General features: G+C 41.0%; 1 protein-coding gene across 2 annotated transcripts in view; it reads right to left on the bottom strand.

The window, feature by feature from the left end:
- The window catches only part of Babam2 (BRISC and BRCA1 A complex member 2), a 364,624-nt gene that overhangs the window by 320,696 nt on the left and 24,936 nt on the right, over window positions 1-18,992 (bottom strand). For both annotated transcript variants that reach the window (XM_028778958.1, XM_028778959.1), the window contains exon 3: window positions 11,931-12,007. In XM_028778958.1, coding sequence (XP_028634791.1) covers window positions 11,931-12,007 — 77 coding nt within the window. The remainder of the gene's footprint in view (window positions 1-11,930; window positions 12,008-18,992) is intronic.

Here is an 18,992-nt window from a genome sequence, read left to right as displayed (position 1 = left end):
GGGAGAGGGAGAGGGAGAGGGAGGGAAGCCAAATCATCAAGAAGGTATGGATCAAAAACTGAAGCTGAATCCTGAGCTGATTCAATAAAGCAGAATTTCTGAAACAGTATTTGTAACTTCTCTATAAAAATATCAGTTTGGCCACTGTTTAATTGAATAGTGCATTCAATTTCAATAACAGTTCTGAAGCTGGCTTTATTTTGTTGGGATAATTGTCCAAAAATTATATATTTAAATTTAGTAATGTAGTACTGAATCCTTAGAAATGAACAGTGAATTTTACACTGTACTTCTGAGGACATGGGGGAAAATGTATTATCCAAATCATAATCCATATTTTCTTCCAGGCTTTTTCCTCTGAAGGGAAAGTATTTCAACTTGAAACCCTTTAAGATAATTCTTTGGCACAACTTCTCTTCTGTGTTGCAAATGACTAATAAATATTCATCATTCCTCTCAAATAATAAGCAACAATACTGCTCCATTGTTAGACACAAAGTGAACATGTCTACAGTTTCACGAGAAACAAAGTAATGGCTCTCTCTTGGCCTCTTCAGACCATGCTTACCTGTGCTTACACTGGTTCCCAGTGGGTAGGGATGATAGTTCCTAACTAAAAGTATTTGCTCTGAAAGCATAAGTACATGACTCTCAGCACCCATGCTATGCATGGCTCTAACAGGAGAAAAATGGTGAGCTTCTGGTTCAATGAGAGGCATGTCTCACGGGAAAGAAAGAAGAGAGTAGCAGAGAAAGTCTCCAGGACTCCTCCTCTGGCTACATGATCTGGGGCCCACGCACCTGTACACTCATGGGCATGCCAACACACACACACAAAAGAAGGAAGGAAGGAAGGGAGGGAGGGAGGGAGGGAGGGAGGGAGGGAGGGAGGGAGGGAGGGAGGGAGGGAGGGAGGGAGGGAGGGAAGGAAGGAAGGAAGGAAGGAAGGAAGGAAGGAAGGAAGGAAGGAAGGAAGGAAGGAAACAAACATGGCCAAAGTCAAGTGGACTTTCAAACACAGCTTTCCCAAGAATGAAGGCTCAATGATTTCCTCACTAATGACTGGAATCAAGTCACCTGTAGGAGGCTCAAGAAGTCATTTCTACCCAATGCATAGAAAACCTGGGGAAAGACTAAAGTTACTAAAGTGCCAGAACACAAGGCTGCAGATGACGGGCCGCTATCATGTCTACCAGCATTCCAATCCCTGGTTCCAGTCCCAGTGAAGCCTTGCCGTCTTCCCTGCCCTTGAGCACCATAAAAATAACTTGATTCCTTATAAAGACAAACAAATCCTTTGGTTTATTTTGGTTCCAATGGATTTCTTACAACCAAACAATCCTTGATTAACATAAATTGTTGGTATGAAACAAAAATTTCAAACAAAAGATAATTTCAAATTTGAAACTGATTCGCTAGCCACAGACTTGCTCAATATAACCTACAATATTTCAATAATTTCTCTTCATAGTGGCATAAACAGTATGATTCAAAGAGCTTTCAGAATTAAGATCTGTCACTTCCTCATCAAACCCCATCATTGCTAGATCCAGAGAACGAATATACTTGGTTCATTCCACAAACACTTACTAAGCTTCTCTAAATGTCAGGCACCAAGCTAGAGACTGAAGTAATACATGAGCAGAAGCATGCTCCCTGCTCCATTTAAACACAGTGGGTATGCACACATGTTTTCTCATTTTCTTTATCTTCTTTTCTGTTTCCCCTCCCTCTCTCCCTCAAATAATCCAATAATTACTTTAGAATTAACTGCTATGCAGAATGACTGTTCTGTCTGTTTATAAACCCATGCTTATAATAAATCCTTGGCCCATCATGAATTTTACTATAGCTCAGAAACTTCTACCACTCCAGTGGGATGTTAAGACTCCAACATGCACTTTATTCAGTTCCTCTTGATCACTGGAGAGGCACATTTCTGTTCCTATTCAGGGATGATTTGTGTCATCTATGACTGTCAAATTCAAGGGCTTCTCTTTAATTAATATCTCTGTCCCTGGACAACTTTCAATAATTTCTTACACAAGTTGGCAACTCTTTCATTAGCCAGCAGTTGTTTCTTCACAGTAAAGGAACTGCGGAAACAATAACATCATTCCCACCATACTGTAATTTTCTGGCATCCTTGTATTTAGGAATCAGTTCCCAAATGCACTGATAGAAGCGCGTCCTCTTGTCTGCCTTTCATTCTCTCTATCAGCGGCTGCACAAAGTTCCCTTTGTTTATAGGTGAAACAGATTTCTATAAGTGCTGCATTCTGATACGCAAAAGATTCTGACATACAAATTTTAGTTGCATCCTATTTTCATTATTCTGATTCCAGGGGCAAGGGGCAGAGTAAAATATATAAAAACATGAAATAGGTTCAGACTTCCAATCTGCAAAGTACTGTGCATGGCTTCCTGGTTTTCTAATTGTTAGGGGCAGTGCTCCAATTAATAATTCCTTGTATAATAAATAACTTGTGAAGAATGAGTGTCTACTGGTAACAAGGCAGACTGGGAACAGAATACCATATTCTCTCTAACCCTGTAGCCAGCACAGATTGAACCTTACGACTCATGATCTCCAGTACCTATCATGCACCCCATCCACTCTTTCCAAAGGTATTTAATTGAGCATCTATCTCTACTGTGCTAGGAGCTGAAGGTACAATTTAATAAACAAAGCACGCTTGTTCACTGAGCTTAACTTACAAAACAAATAACTATAAATTGCAAATACTTTGATTTAGCCTTGGCTAAAGCCCAAGAGCTTCAGGCTAGGAAGACTGCTCAGTGTTAAAGAGACTGGCTATTCTAAAGTAGAGGGTTTGGAACACCAACCCAGCCACCAAACCCTCTACCTACAGTTTGTCCTATCTGAAGTATTTTGGTATTGGAGCCTAAGAGAATTGTCATCAAAGAGACCAGAGAGTCTACCAGCAACTAATGGAAGCAGAATCCCACAGACAAGTCTTAAAGACAGCTCCAGGAATCCTGCAGAGAAAGCAGAAGGATGGGAAGAAGCAGAGGAGTCACAGACACCATGAGAACACGGCCCACAGAACCAACTGACCAGGACCAAGGAGCCTGTAGGTGTCTGTTTGGCTTGATGTTATGGCTGAGTAGCTTGGTGCTCTCTGGGAATCCTAACAGTGGGAGCAGATGCTGTCCCTGACTCTTCCACCTATTTGTGGGACCCTTTCCCCCTCTGTACTGTGCTGCTTGATCCAGTCTTGATGTGATGGTATACGCCTGGTCTTATTGTACCTGGGTTATGCCATGTTTGGTTGATGTTCCTAAGAGGCCTGCTGTTTTCTGAAGGGAGGCTGAGTGGATCTAGGGGAGATGGGAGGTGGAGGGAGAGACTAGGGAAAGGGAGAGAGGAGAAACTGTGGTTGGGATGTAATATGGAAGAGAAGACGGACAGACAGACAGAATTTAACTGCCCTTCCAGAAGACCAAGGTTTGATTCCCAGCATCAACATGATTCCCAAAGCCATCTACAACTCCAATGCTATGGGATGCAATGACCACTTCTGGCCTCTGTAAGTACCTGGCATGCAAGTGGTCCATAGACATAAAGGCAAATAAAACATTCATAAATTATTTTTTAAACGCAAAAAGCTTCTATGCTTGCTCTCATAGCTGCTTTCCAAAGACTTGTAAAACTATAGAAACTCACAAATATTTATATTTATTTGAGAAAACTAAACTTCTTAGAGTTTGTTGATAAGAACAGTACTTGTTCATCTAAAGAATATTATTATATAGGTTATAAAATGTTGAATTTGTTGACAAATCTTGTAATAATAAACCACTGGCCATACATTTCTTAGCTATAATGAATAGTTACAAAATTTGCTCAAGTAGGAACATATGCTGTCTTCATCCTTACCAAAAAAAAAAAAAAAAAAAAGTTAAGCAAAATAAAAGAATGGCTGTTTTCACATAGGCTTTTGCAAAAACCCTTTCTTGTGTACACAGCTGTGGGGCCTAAATGCATGGTGTTTCCCAATTTTTTTTTAAAAAAAAAAAAGAATGACTTAAAAGTTGTATAAAGGAAGCTAAGTTGGGTAAGTTGGGTGGCTCATACCTGTAGTTCTAGCACTCAGAGGCTGAGGTAGGAGGACCACCGAGGGCCTGAGACCAGCCTGCACTACATAGCTACATAGCGAGTGACAGCACAGCGTGAGCTGCAGGACGAGAGCGTGTCTCAAAAAAACCACAAAAAATAAAATTATGAGAAAGACTGAATGAGAGGACGGAAGGGAGAGAAGAGAGAGAGAAAACAAGGGAGAAAGAAGGGCCTACAAAATCTAACTCTAAGAAGAAAAATTGGTCTTTTTTTGTTTGTTTGTTTGTTTGTTTGTTTTTTGTTTTTCGAGACAGGATTTTTCTATATACCTCTCGCTGTCCTGGAACTCATTTTGTAGACCAGGCTGGCCTCGAACTCAGAAATCTACCTCTCTGCCTCTCAAGTGCTGGGACTGAAGGCGTGCACCACCACTGCCTGGTGGAAAATTCAATTCTTTCGGAATCCAAGGCTATCACAAATGATTTAATTGTTACAATTCTGGCTGACATAGTAAACCTATTTCCATGACTTTCAAATGATGCATAGAGTGGAACTACAGTAAGTATTGATGTTGATGCAAGATGCAGCTGTCCCACACTATTACCACTGTCAGCTGACCATGACTCAGACTTCCTGGAAGGGCTTCTGAGAGCTTGTACCAAGACGGGCTGGGAAGAAAGCTGACTGGGTGAAGGTGCTTGCCACTGGGCTTGACCACTCAAGTTCAATCCTCAAGACTCATGTGATGGAAGGAAACAACTCCTGCAGGTCGTCTGTACTCTGACCTCCACAGGCACACCAGAGCAGGTATAGAAATGCATGTGTGCGCACAGGCGCGCGTGTATACACACACACACACACACGCACACACACACACACACACACACACACACACACACACACACAGAGAGAGAGAGAGAGACAGAGAGACAGAGAGAGAGGTAATTCTAGTTTTCGGTTAAGGTACTAAAAAGGGAGGCTTAATGGCCATGGCCTGCATCTCACACAAAGCAAAGCAAGCTTGTCCTAGGATATGCTGACAAAAAATGTTTGCAGGTGGGGACTCAGGGACTCAGTGATGAGCACAAGCCATCTCTACCCAACCTTTAACTGCATGTGCAAAGGACATACTTGGTTCTGAGTTTCTAAACTAAGACTTACCCACTGTAATTTATATAGTTGATTTCATTTATTTTTTTTATAAGTCTGCTGCATTTTCAACAGATCTTTAATAAAATAAATTCCCAGGACTAGAGAAATGGCTTAAAATAAATAAATAAACAAAAAAACAAGAAAAAAACGTTTCCATCTCTAAACTTATAGAGGTTTTGTCTTGGTCTCCAGACTGAAGCAACAGGCCACCTACCCGGCAGGGTACAAGTCTGAGAATTAGGATAGGTTTTTAAGGCAACAAGTAAATGCACCATAAGCCCCATACCTTTCTAAAGCCTTGAAGGAGCTCACTCCTAATGCCATCCTTTCGAGTAACTCGAGCTCTGGACCTACCGCCACACCCTGTACCTCTGTACCGCCACACCCTGGCTCTAACACTAAACCTAAGCACATCACCAACATCCTTCAGAAGGTTTTCTACAGAAAGCTGAAAAGTCTGTACATTACAGAATTTCAGAAAGGAGGAGCCTGGAAAATGGCTCACTCAATAAAGTGGCTGCCACAGGAGCATGAGGACTGAGTCTGAGCCACCAGGACACACACAGAAGAGCCAGGTACAACAGTGCACATCTGTAATCTCAGAGCTGTGTAGACAGAGGGGCAGATCACTAGACTCACTTGCAAGCAGCCTAGGTGAGCCAGTGAGCTCCAAGTTCAGTGAGAATTTCCCTCAAAAAATTCTCAAAGCCCACCAGCCTGGCACGGTTAAGAAGAAAAAGAGAAGAAGAAGGAGGAGGAGGAGGAGGGGAAAGAGGAGAAAAGGGAGGGGGGGGAAGAGGAGGAGGAGGAAGAGGAGGAGGAGGAGGAGGAGGCGGCGGCGGCGGCAGCAGCAGAAGCAGAAGAAGCAACAGCTGCTGCTGCTGCTGCTGCTGCTGCTAAGTCGGGTAGCTCATACCTCTAATCCCAGAAATGAAAAGGCAAATGCAGTTGGATCTCTGTGAGTTCAAGGCCAGCCTGATCTACAGAGCAACTTGCAGGTCAGTCAGAGTGAGACCCTGTCTCAACAAAACAAACCTAAGACAAAGAGTGACTGTGGAAGATAGCTGATGTCAACTTCTGATCTCCACACGCACATGCACGCACACACATATATATACATGACACTCACACATACAATTTCGGAGAGAGAAAAAAGTTCATCCCTCTAATTTAATGAACTCATATAAATAAAGTTTTCATAGTAAATAATTTCGTCCTGATAATTTGGCTGTGGGCTGATTAAGGTTGAAATCTTAGTGTTATGTCTGACTCCCCACGATGGCTGTAGCCATTTTGTTCATATTTCTGCTGAAATATGCCTGCCAGCCACTAACATAGAATAATAATAACTTGACTCAGAACAGGATCATGCTGACCAGATCCCCTGCTATATTATGTTCTGTATGAGGTTTTTTAATCTGAAGAAATTCCACAAAGCTTCACATAGGACCCATCACTTTAAAGGTCAGTAAGAACTGTTATGACTAAAATATCTTAAGTCAGAGCTGACCACTGGGCAGCATTTCCTGAACCTTCATATAAACTCACTGTGGGTTTTGTGGGGTTTTTTCTTTTATAAGCTAACAGAGAAAGATGTCTATTGTCATAGTTTCAGACCCAATGCTGAACTATGTCCCAGGTCTGACCAGTATTAAGGTGTATGTTCAATAAACTATTCTTGCTTAACTGAGATTGGTGTTTGTATGGTTTGTGTGGCAATTACTGAACCCCAACCCTTAATATTAAGATTTATCCAGCCAGGCAGTGGGGGCACACACCTTTAATGCCAATACTTGGGAGGCAGAGGCAGGTGGATCTCTGAGTGTGAGTCCAGACTGGTCTACAGAGTGAGTTCCAGGACAACCAGAGATACACAGAGAAACCCTGTCTCAGAAAAGGAAAAGAAGAAGAGAAGAGAAGAGAAGAGAAGAGAAGAGAAGAGAAGAGAAGAGAGAGAAGAGAAGAGAAGAGAAGAGAAGAGAAGAGAAGAGAAGAGAAGAGAAGAGACACCTAATAGTCACCCATTGATTACAGAGCATACATAGGCTACATAGGCTAAAGTCTTTAGTGCTTTAGTATATAATGATATCAAACAATAGTTTCATAGAATATACCTAATATATAATAAATGCCAGGTTTCATGTGAAAATTTTATAGTAATGAGGGAATACAGGATATCAGCAACTATAACATACTATAACATAAATGGAGGCTGACTATTTTTTTATTCTTCCTTCTAACCACCACTCTAATGATGAAAGTAAAAAAAAAAAAAAAGTAGGGAAAAATATAAAAGAAGAGGAAGGAGAAGACGAAGGGAAGAAATAGCAATCTGTCCAGGGGAGATCTCAACAAATGCAGACAGAATGCAGCCGAGACCTGGTGCTTGATGGAGCAGGGTGCTCTGTGTCTCTCACAGGAATATAAGGAGGACACAGCTGACCAGAGAAGCCACCATCCTTCCATATACCTGGTGAGGCGATGAGAGGAGGAAATAGGGCTATGAGCAGGGAGTTAATTAAACGTTCCTCAGGAAAGAGTCCACACACCTCTCTGCCTGACAATGGCAAAGTGTGTACTCCCAGGGGGAAAAAAATACAGGAAGTTCACTTTTGAAAAAGAATAAGACCTATTTTGATGACAGCTGAACTTCAAAATAGGTCACTAAGAGTCCCCCACACTAAGAGTGGCCCACCATGCAGTGAGTCCTGCTCAACTACCTAGAAGCTCTGAACAGTACTTTATCTACTACCTTATATACATGATGGCTTTTATTTGAGGAAAGCTTATAGATCAGCAATTCTCTATCTGATGGCCTCAACTTTTTGGGAGACGAATGACCCTTTCATAGGGTTCACCTAAGACCATCAGAAAGCACAGATATTATACCATGATTCATAACTAGCAAAGTCACAGTTATGAAGAGCAATGAAAATAATTTATGGTTGGGGGTCACTATAACATGAGGAGCTGTATTAAAGGGCTGAAACATTATAGAATAAAAGGAAGGGAAATGAAAATATAAAATATGATACTCCATGGTGATATTAAAATAATGGTGGTTAAAACGAAAGCATTTTTAAAATTTTATGATTGTTACATTTATATATCTGTGTGTGTGTGTGTGTGTCTGTGTGTCTGTGTGTGTGTGTTGTCTGTGTATGAGTGTATGATGGTGTGTATGCATGGCATGAATTTGGAGATCCTGTGTGTGTATGTGTGTGTGTGCCTGTGTGTGTGTGTGATGTCTGTGTGTGAGTGTGTGATGGTGTGTATACGTGGCATGCATTTGGAGGTCAGAGGACAACTCATGGGAACCAGTTCTTGAACTGGTTAGCAGGGATTTTGTTTCATCTTATTGTTCTAAAGATTTTTATTTTAGATTGCAACTATACATGTATATATACATGTGCATGCAGATGCTTTCACAGTCTAGAAGAAAACATCAGATTTCATGGAACTGAACTTGCAAACAGCTATATGCTGCCTGAAATGGGTCCTAGGGACCAAACTCGGGGTTTTCTACAAAAACAGAACAGTTTGTGTTCTTAACTGCTGAGCCATCTCTTCAACCCCTTGGCTGAGGAATTGCCTGGAACAGACTGGCCTATGTGCATGTATGTAGGGGACTGTCTTGATTATTAACTGATCCAGGAGGGCTTTGGTCAGAGTGTTTTATCACAGCAATGGAAAGGAAACTAGAACAGTTCTCTCCTTCTACCAAGTAGATCCCAGAGATTGAACTCAGGTCATTCGGCTTGTCAGCAAGCACCTTTAGATGCTGAATCATTTCATTGGTCCCAGAAGTATTTTAGATCTCTAATTTTTGTTATTTGTATATCTGCAACAGATACTGCAGTCATAAAGTAAGAACAGGACATCTGGAAGAGAAACAGAGAGGAAAAAAGAGATCTTAAGATACCTAATTATAATGGAGGTAATAAAAAATGTTAGGCAAAGATGTAGAAAAGGCAGAAGCAGAAGAACAAAGAACAAAATCTGGGCAGGTTATTTGAGCCTTCGTTCCAATAACCTAAGCAAGTGGCCTGTTTCTTAAGAAATGATGCAGTAATGTACAGAACTGTTACTATTTGGGCCCATAAAACAAGGTAAAATCTAATGATCATTAATACAGAAGCGGGCCTATTGAGCTACTGTTTAATTTATAAACAATGCCCTGGAGACTATCATAGACAACAAATTATTAATCTTGAGAATGCAAAGGGGAAAACAGAAGACATGTGAAAGCAGGGCAGGGAAATGCAAGAAAAAAAAAAGAAAGAAGCAGAGGCTAATCTTATCCTGTAAAGTGTAAAGCCAAAAGACATTATCTGTGGTTCATGGGACTCCAGATAAATGAAACATCCACCACTACTGCACAGAGATCACCCTGATAACAAAGCTGATAACAAAGCTGAGTCAAGCACTTATCAAGAACTTTGGAGGACTGTTCATTGAAATGTATGATGCAGTGTTTAAAGTGACCCTGGAGGGGGATATAGAAGGAGTTACCATGGATTTGTTCCTTGGAAAAGTTTGTCTCTAATCTTTTAAGTCCCTGAAATTTGATCCCCAGCACAAGAAAAAAGAACAAAGATTCAAGCTACAAGGTAAAGAACTCGGAAACCAATAGCAGTGATGTATTTTTATTAAAGAGGAAGAGAAAGGAAAGGGGGACAAGTGAAAATAGGCTGATGACTCTATAGGGGGCAGGAAGTCAAAAGATAACATCTACAACTGGCCAATCAGGAAGCAAGCAGTGTAGTACTGAGAGAACTGGGAATCTTCAGAACTAAACTGAAACCAATTCTGAAAACTATAATGGTTTCCTCAGAAAACAGGAGTAGGAGGGGAACATGGGGCACGAGACCAGTGCCTCCTTCTGTGTGACCTCAGCACTCTCTCTACTTCATCCACCAGTGCCTCCTTCTGTGTGACCTCAGCACTCTCTCCACGTCATCCACCAGTGCCTCCTTCTGTGTGACCTCAGCACTCTCTCTACTTCATCCACCAGTGCCTCCTTCTGTGTGACCTCAGCACTCTCTCCACGTCATCCACCAGTGACTGTGTGACCTCAGCACTCTCTCCACGTCATCCACCAGTGACTTACTTGGATCATTTCTTTTAAATTTAGTTAATAATTTCTTTTTTTTTAAAAGTAGCAATCTAATCCTGCCACTACTTTGTACTTTTATGGTTTCCTGAGAATGGTCTAATAATGCAAAGGTAAAAAAATGGCCTTGGCCCAAATGTCTCATTTAACATTGCAAGCACACATGCACACACACTAGTGCATGTAGAGGCCAGAGGAAACTTTAGGTGTCGTTCCTAAGGCACCATCCACTCTGTTTCCTCAGACCAGGTCCCTCATTGGCGTAGAACTTGCCATTACACTAAGCTAAGCTGGATCATCATCAGCCCAGGTATCTACTTGTCTCTGCGTCCCAACACTGGGATTATAAGCATCTGCCCCTGCCAAGTTTTTCTCTGTGTAGGTTCTGGGGATCAAGCCCAGGTCCTTTTACCTTGAAAGCACTTTATAGCCTGTGCCACCTCTCTCACCCATCCATCTGATCTTTAGTAACCACACTTTTTATTCCTCTTTTTTACAAATAGATAGATTTTAATACCCTACTCACAAGAATAGGTTTAAGAAAAAAAATGCCAAGTGCAATTACTGACACTAACAAAGCAAAGCTATTATCACTTTCACAGTAGGCAAGAGGTTCAGTGCTGTGCTGGTGTCAGGGAAGCGCTAATACAGCATAGACAGATGCTGCAGATGCTGGCCTGTGTCCCAGGCATGCACCTCGTACACCATTCAGACAGTGATGGAAGGAAGCTTCAGTGCAGAAACTCAGGCCACTCTTCACACATACTCAATTTACCTAAATAACATATGTCCTTAATTTTGGAAAGACAGACAACATTTAAAACTGATTTGAAAAAGAAAATAAGATGTAAAATGTCTGACTTCCACTTTCTGAGTCAATAGAAGGAGTTTCCTCAGAGACGGGGTGTCCCAAAAATGCCATACTTGATCTTCTTTCCTTATTTATATTATCACGATGGCCCTTACAGGCCATTTGCATCTCTAACTCTTGTTATAAAGGTCATGGTCCATTGACACATGTACGTGGTGCCCAGAATCCTAGAGAAAGGACTATGACAATGGGTTTTGACAGCAGTAGGGACATCAGCCATTCCTACCAAAAACAACTATTAATAAGTAGGTGTTTTAAGTGGTACATCGTTTTTCTTTTCCACACTTTTTTTTTTTTACTTTATTGAGTGCAGGGCACATCACATGTGGAAACCAGAAGACAACCTACAAGATTCAGTTCTGGCCTTCCTCTGGGTCTAGGAATGGAACTTAGGTTGTCAGGGTTGTGGGAGGTGTCTTTACCCACTCACTGAACCATCTTGCAGGCACAAAGCAGTAAGCCTCTTTATTGGGTTATTATCTTAGTGCTCCCTCCAAGAAAAAAATACATACATATACACTATTGTGTTTTTGTACAGGCCTATTCCTCTTCAACTTCAACTCAGCCGGCTACCTCACTTTGAACAGAACTGGGGCCGGATGGCAGATAACAAAACAATAACTGTTAGTAGGCAGGATCAGAGATAGCTCTGAACAGCCGGAAGTAAAATCTAAACCACAACTTGTACTAATTGGTGGTCAGCATCTACTCACATTTTAATGTCTCTCCAGCGTACGGGATGTGCAGTTTGAAGCGGTCACAGTTGGGTCCAGGAGTCAATGATGTACAGCTTCAGCAATCCAGGGGAAGGAAAAATAAGATTTTTAAGAACAAAATGCAAAGGCCTACATATTTATGTCACTTAGAAAGTAAATAAAAAAGTAATTTTTATACATAAAATAATTAATGCAGAAAATGAAAGCCTTGACTGCTCATGGAGTCCAAGACAATAAATAAGCCTTGATCTGAGATAAATTATGTATCTTGCAAGAAAACTTCTATGCCTTCTAACAATGAACCCCAAGTGCTTCAAGTATCTCTTGCAAAGAAGTGTATCTTGACTTTTAAAACCATGTATATCATCCAAAACAGGTCTCTAATCCTTGGTGCCAAGAACTATAAATGCAGGGAAATTTTATGGTCATATTTTAAACATAGATTCTTAGCTTTCACTCTGTTCATACAAAAAAGAGCCACTTTTGGCCTTTTTCTAGTGGCAGATGGTTTTCTTTCTTTCTCCAAAGGTACGATGCTTTCTCTAGATCTGGCATGCCATACCATTCATCTGCAGGAAAGCACAAGCATGGTACTTGATTTCAGATAAAATGCAAATGCAAGAGAGGGAGATGAGTCAGTCAGCCAGGTCTCAACACTTGGGGGTTTTAGAAATCTATGGTTTTACGAGGCTTGACAATGGCCCCTGCTTCTCATATGTATTGATTTTGTAAGGTATCTCATGACCTTACAAGTCAGAGCTTCAACTTCACAGACAGCCCTGACCTCTTAACTGAATAAAATATTCATAGGAAGTCAGTGGAGGAACTCCAGGTGGGTGCCACATCAGTGCCACCATGCTCAACCTGCTCATCTCCCATGCTCTCTGCTCTATACTGTAGAGGCAACAACCTTTTAAAAACACAGACTTGGTTCAACAATAGGATTCTTCTGATTAAAATCCTCCTTCGGGCCTAGTGGAAAAACCAACTCAGTTGCCACCACCAGTCTGTCTGGCTTCCTGATTATCAACATCTCCTGAGGCGCTCGCTCTGCTCACTGTGACCCATCAGCACTGCCCACATTTCTCCCTCGGTGCCTCAGCCTATTCTTGCTTTTGTGCCTTTGCAGGGGCGCTTCCCTGCTAGGACAGCTCTTCCCAGGACTTTGCTTGGCCCTCTGCTACTCGGGCTTTGATTTCATCTCTTTCAGAGGTCTCCCTTGATTTTCCACTATGAAGCAGCACCCAGGGTTTGTTTTGGGTTTTTTTTTTTTTTTAATTCTCCATATCACCTAGGATGCTTGGTCTTGATGCATTTGTCTCTTGCTTACTGCTTCCTCCTTCACTGGAAACTGAAGTACTAACAGACTATAGAATTGGGCTGTCTATCTGCCTGGGGCTCCGACTACCCAGAACAATGCTCAGTAAATCTTTTCTAAATTAAAGTAAACAAAGTAGACACTGGACTAAACCCAGCTATGGCAAAAGGCAGAGTGGTTTGGGATACAGACCTGTGCTGTAAGAATGTTTCTTCTACCCATTTTAAATTATCTTCAAAACTGGGAATGTGCTGTTTTGAAGTTTAACGTGGGAAATCCAAGCTAGAGAGAGCAATTCTACAAATCCGAAGGTAAGAATATCAACTGGGAATTCTTTTTTTTATTTTTACATAAAATTACATTGTTCTATTGTGTGTGCAGCTGTGCACAGGCACTCAGCCATGCCATGGTACACATGTAAAGGTCAGAGGACAAACTGTGAGTCAACTCTCTCCTTCTACCATGTGAGCCCCAGGGACTAAACTCCTGTCAAGCCTGGCCGGAAGCACCATTACCCATCAGACCATCCCACCAGCCCTCAAGTGGGAATTCTTGATAACATCAAGAGTACTTTGTTCTACTGACACTTTATTATGGGAACTTCTGTAGTTAACAATTTCCACTAAAGACTGTCTGGCATAAGCGGCACATACCCTCGCCCTTACAGTCTCTTACATAACTTCTAAAATTGTCATGTATCTGTTTACAAACTATGGCTTGTTTACTCAATCCAACTGTAAGCTTTTTGTGCTGATAACTGTTATGCACATTTTTAAATGAAAATAAGAGGATGCCAGCCACCCTGCCCAGAGGAAATCTTAGTGTGTACAATTAATCATAACTCAAAACTTATCACTGAAGCATGCTGGTGTCATGGATACTCAGAGAGGGCACTGGGACTAGAAATTGTGTCCAGGAAGGGCACTGTGTACAACAGGTGGGCATTCTAACCAGCGTATACACAGATAAAGATTTACTGAATGAGCCAGCCTTTAATCTGAGTATTCGGGAGGCAGAGACAGGTGGGTTTCTGTGAGTTTGAAACCAGAGTAATTGACACAGACAGGACAGCCAGAACTACACAGAGAGATCCTGTATCAGAGAGAGAGGGGAAAGAGGAGAAAAGGAAGGGGGGGAGAGAGGAGAGAGAGGAGAGGGAAGTGGGGAAAGAGGAGAGAGGAGAGGAGAAAGGGGAGAAGAAGAGACGAGAGGATAGGGGAGGGGAGGGGAGAGGAGGGGAGGGGAGGGGAGGAGAAAGAGAGAGGAGAGGACAGAAAAGAGAGAGGGGAGAGAGGAGAGAGAAGAGGAGAGAGAGAAAAGGAGAGGAGAAGAGAGAGGGAGAGGGAGAGGAGAGGAGAGGGGAGGGGAGGGGAGGGGAGAGGGAGGGAGAGGAGCTTTGCTGAATGGATGTGCCATCCTGTCGAGGAGAGGGAGGGAAAGGGAGATAAGAACTAAGCATAACACTGTATATGTATGAAGCTGGCAAGATAGCTGAGAGGGTAAAGGCACTTGTCACAAAGCCTGCCAGCCTGACTGAACATAGAAAAGGAGATATCCAACTCTTGAAGGTGGCCCTGTAACTTCCACATGCAGTGTGGCATGCTTGCACCCACAAATATATAGACATGTGTGCACCCACACACATACACAAATGTAACTTTTCAATTAAAAAATATATATGTATGACAATATTACAATTAAAATCCACTGCTCTGTATGCTAACTAAATAATTAGTAATAAAAAGTTCTATAATGTGCATTAATAAAGATCATTTATAAATATGTATAAGAACTGTCTGTTCATATATCGACCAATGAAAAAGAAGAAAATGACGTCCTTGATACTTGATTCTTGGGACCTACAATGCTGATACTCTTGATTCACTTAACATATTATTCATGAAAATCCAAAAAACTGACTAAAAGTAATTTTTATTTGTTTCTTTTTTAAATTATCTATTCCTAGCTATTGAGATATTATTCAAATCATTAAGTTTTCTATATAAACAGAGAAAATGGTCAATTTTACCGTACTTTAGAAGACTTTAGTCAGCCAAACACTAATGTAGATTCATCAAGTTCATGGAGACATCTCACAGTCTTAAAACATCAACATTTTAAAGACAATGCAAAATACAAGAAACCATGCTTTCAGGCTTAAGGCTCAACCTACTTAACTCAATATGGTCTGAAAAAAAGGAGTGAGTTTGCCATTTCTGTTTTTAAGCCACCTAAAAAGAACAAAGTAGATGAATTCAGGGTTCCTTCCCTGAAAGTGCGTCAGCTTCCTTTACCCTGACTATTAATTCACCATTTGGCATGTTCCCTACGTGGCTTCCTGTTTTCATGATAATGACGTTTGTGCTTCACCAACAACACTTAACATCCGCTAAGAAGGAAGCCTTCAGCTTTGGCAACCTCAAGTAACAGGTGACGGTGAAACAGAATAGGCTCCAAGACCAATAATTGCCTTGTAAATAACTCGAGTCACATGATGCAGTGAGTAATTGTAGCTGATATTTACCATATATTCATTTTATAGAATGAAGGGGGTTTTTTTCTGCATTAAATCGAGCATCAACAACTTTACTCAAATTAAATTGCTTTCCAAATAGTCAAGGAATCCAGACTGACATCTTAACATCTACCTAAATACTCTGAAAAATACAAAGGCAAACTACTGGACTCAGGCCTTTAATGCAATTACTACCCATACAGCCAACAAAATCAAACCAAACATGGTGAAGTATTACTCCCCTTCAAAGGAAATACATGAATTATAACAAAAGAAAGTAGCAGTATTATTCTATAGCAAATCTTTTACACTGTTCTCCAAGGAAATGGGATTATCCACTTGATAACGTCATTTTCTTGATAGACCATATGTATCTCTCTGTATCACTAAAATCTAAAAACTATTTCTAGAATCCATTAAAAATGATGTATTTAATTCCTAGAATAGAATTCCAAATTACCATTACCAAAATAAGTGACTCAATCAAGAATATTTTCTTAAACATTACAAAATTAAGATATTCAAGTAAACATACTGCCAGTCTACGTGGCATCAACTGTTATTCCCAACTTCTATGTAGTATCTCTATTCATAAATGATAAATTTTAATTCTACCTTACAATTTGGAGAATAAATGTTGGTTAGTGTTCCTCTGACAAATTTAGTTTAAATTACAATGTGATTCTAGTAGGAACGTTGAGCTCAAATACTACTCTTAACCTATAACAAGGGAATGTATGGTGGCACACGCCTTTAATCCCAGCACTCAGAGGCAAAGGCAGGTGGATCTCTGTCTGTGTAAATTCAAGGCCAGCCTGATTTGCACATTGAGTTCCAGGACAGCCAGGAATGTCTCAAAAGCAAAGGCAAACAAACAAACAAACAAAAAACATAACAAGGAAGAGTGTAGTGGCTGGTTTTATGGGTTTTATGTCAACTTGACAGGACCTCAAGTCTACAGAGAGAAAGGAGCCTCAGTTGAGGAAATGCCTCCATAAGATCCAGCTGTAGGCATTTTCTCCATTAGTGATCGAGGGGGAGGGCCCAGTATATTATGCCAACCCTCAACTCTTGGTCCTGGGTTCTATAAGAAAGCAGGCTGAGCAAGCCATGGTAAATAAGTCAGAATGGAGCACCCCTCCACGGCCTCTCCATCAGCTCCTGCCTCCAGGTTCCTGCCCCTCTTGAGTTCCTATCCTGGCTTCCATTGGTGATAGACAGTGATGTGGAAGTGTAAGCTGAATAAACCCTATCCTCCCCAACTTGCTTTTTGGTCATGGTGTTTCTTCAGAGCAATAGAAACCCAAACTAAGACAAAGGGAAAGTCTTTAATTTCTCCTGACAGATGCTAAACTCACTGCTAATCCTCTTTTACTGTGTCAGGGAATTCGCTGTTAGCATGGTAAAGGAAAAAGTGAGTAACCAAGTACAGAGTAAATAATCAAATCAGATACCCATGATTTTCAAAAATTCTCTGTAAACTACAAATAAAAAGGAATAACTTTAATTTCATAAAGATGCCCCTAAAAATAATCTACACTAACTTCAAACTTATTAGCAAAATACTCTCCTCCCCTGAGATGGAGACACAGATATCTGTCCTCCACACTTTCAGTCTCTATTGTACGAGGACAGGGAAACATAGGGGAAAGAGAATCGAAAGGCTGGAAAGGAAAAGTCAAAGTTTATTATTTGGGGATAATATTTGCATGTAAAATGTTCTTAGCTCTTCAGGTACACTCTTGGAGTTAACATATGAGGTGAACAAGGTTGAGTGGCAGAGACATGGGAAAAATCAACTGTATTTATTTACACCGCCAGTCAATCATCAATGAATCAAACTTCTACAAAGAGCCCACCAAAAAGAGTAGCACACAGGGTCAAGTGTACGCAGGGGCTTGGCTTCAATCGCCAACACAGCACAAAAATAAATAAATATCAAACGATTAAGTATAATTATCACAACAGGTGTGTAAGATCTTTATCCAGAAACCTATTACTGTATTAAAAGGAAACTAAAACACAGAGAGGAATTATGTCTATGGTAAAAGACTCAATGAGAAAACATGTGAGGACCATTCTTTAATTAGTCCCAAATGAAACAATTTAAATGCAATTTCAAACACAACACAAGATGCCTACTGGCTAAAGGATAGATAAAAGTAAGATATAATGAAAAATGGAAACATTATATAGCTATGAAAAACACTACTTTCACTGAATAAAAGAATGTATACTATATGATTCTATTATGTAAAAGTCAAAAATCATAACAAGTAATATCTGTGCTGAGTGACAAAAGAAAAGTAATGAAACCAAAATGGTATAACTATGGGGAAAGAAAAAAGTCGAGTGGGAAGGGATGCATAAAAGACTTCTAGGATGCTGATAGTGTGTGTGTGTGTGTGTGTGTGTGTGTGTGTGTGCGCGCATGTGTGTGTGTGTGAGTGGTATGTGTGTATGATGTGGGTGTGATGTGAGTGTATGTGTGTGTATGATATGTGTGGGGGTTAGGATGGGTGAAGGTGGGGTGTATGTGTGTGTGAGAGAGTAGTATGTGTGTGTGTGTGTGTGTGTATGTGTGTATGGTATGTGGGGGAGGTAGGGTGGGTGAAGGTGAGGTGTGTGTGTGTAAGAGTGTGGTATGTGTGGTTATGTGGGGTGTGATATGACGGTGTGTGTGTGTGGTATATGTGGGGGTGTAAGGGTGGGTGAAGGTCTGGTGTGGGTTGTGTGTGTGTGTGCATATGTGCAAGTGATGTATAGTGTGTATGCATGGGAGTACAGAGGCCAGAGGAGAATACTCTTGTCCTGCTCTATCACTGTCCAACGTATTCCCTTGAGACAGGGTCTCTTGTTGAACCTGAAACTAAGCTGTGACCATAAACTCCAGCAGTCTATCTTTCTCTGTCCAACCAACCACTCACAACACTACAGTTACAGGCATATGTGAAGTGGTGCCCAACCTCTTCCTGGGGGCTGGAATCCAAACACAGGTCCTCATGCTTTCAAGCAAGCCGTCTTACCCACTGAGCCATCTTCCATCCCCAACATTTTATTTCTTGACTTAAATGTTCAAGATGGTCATGTTTCAGTATCTACTGAATGTAAATACATTTTACATATCTGTCCAGACCCCTTGTGCTGGATTTTCTATGGTCACTGGATTAGCATGGCAATCTCTCTCTCTCTCTCTCTCTCTCTCTCTCTCTCTCTCTCTCTCTCT

The sequence above is a fragment of the Grammomys surdaster genome, unplaced genomic scaffold, assembly GCF_004785775.1.
Source record: "Grammomys surdaster isolate TR1022 unplaced genomic scaffold, NIH_TR_1.0 343, whole genome shotgun sequence".
NCBI classification, from domain to species: domain Eukaryota; kingdom Metazoa; phylum Chordata; class Mammalia; order Rodentia; family Muridae; genus Grammomys; species Grammomys surdaster.
The sequence above is the reverse complement of the archived record's forward strand: the minus strand, read 5'-3'. Positions and strand labels throughout refer to the sequence as shown.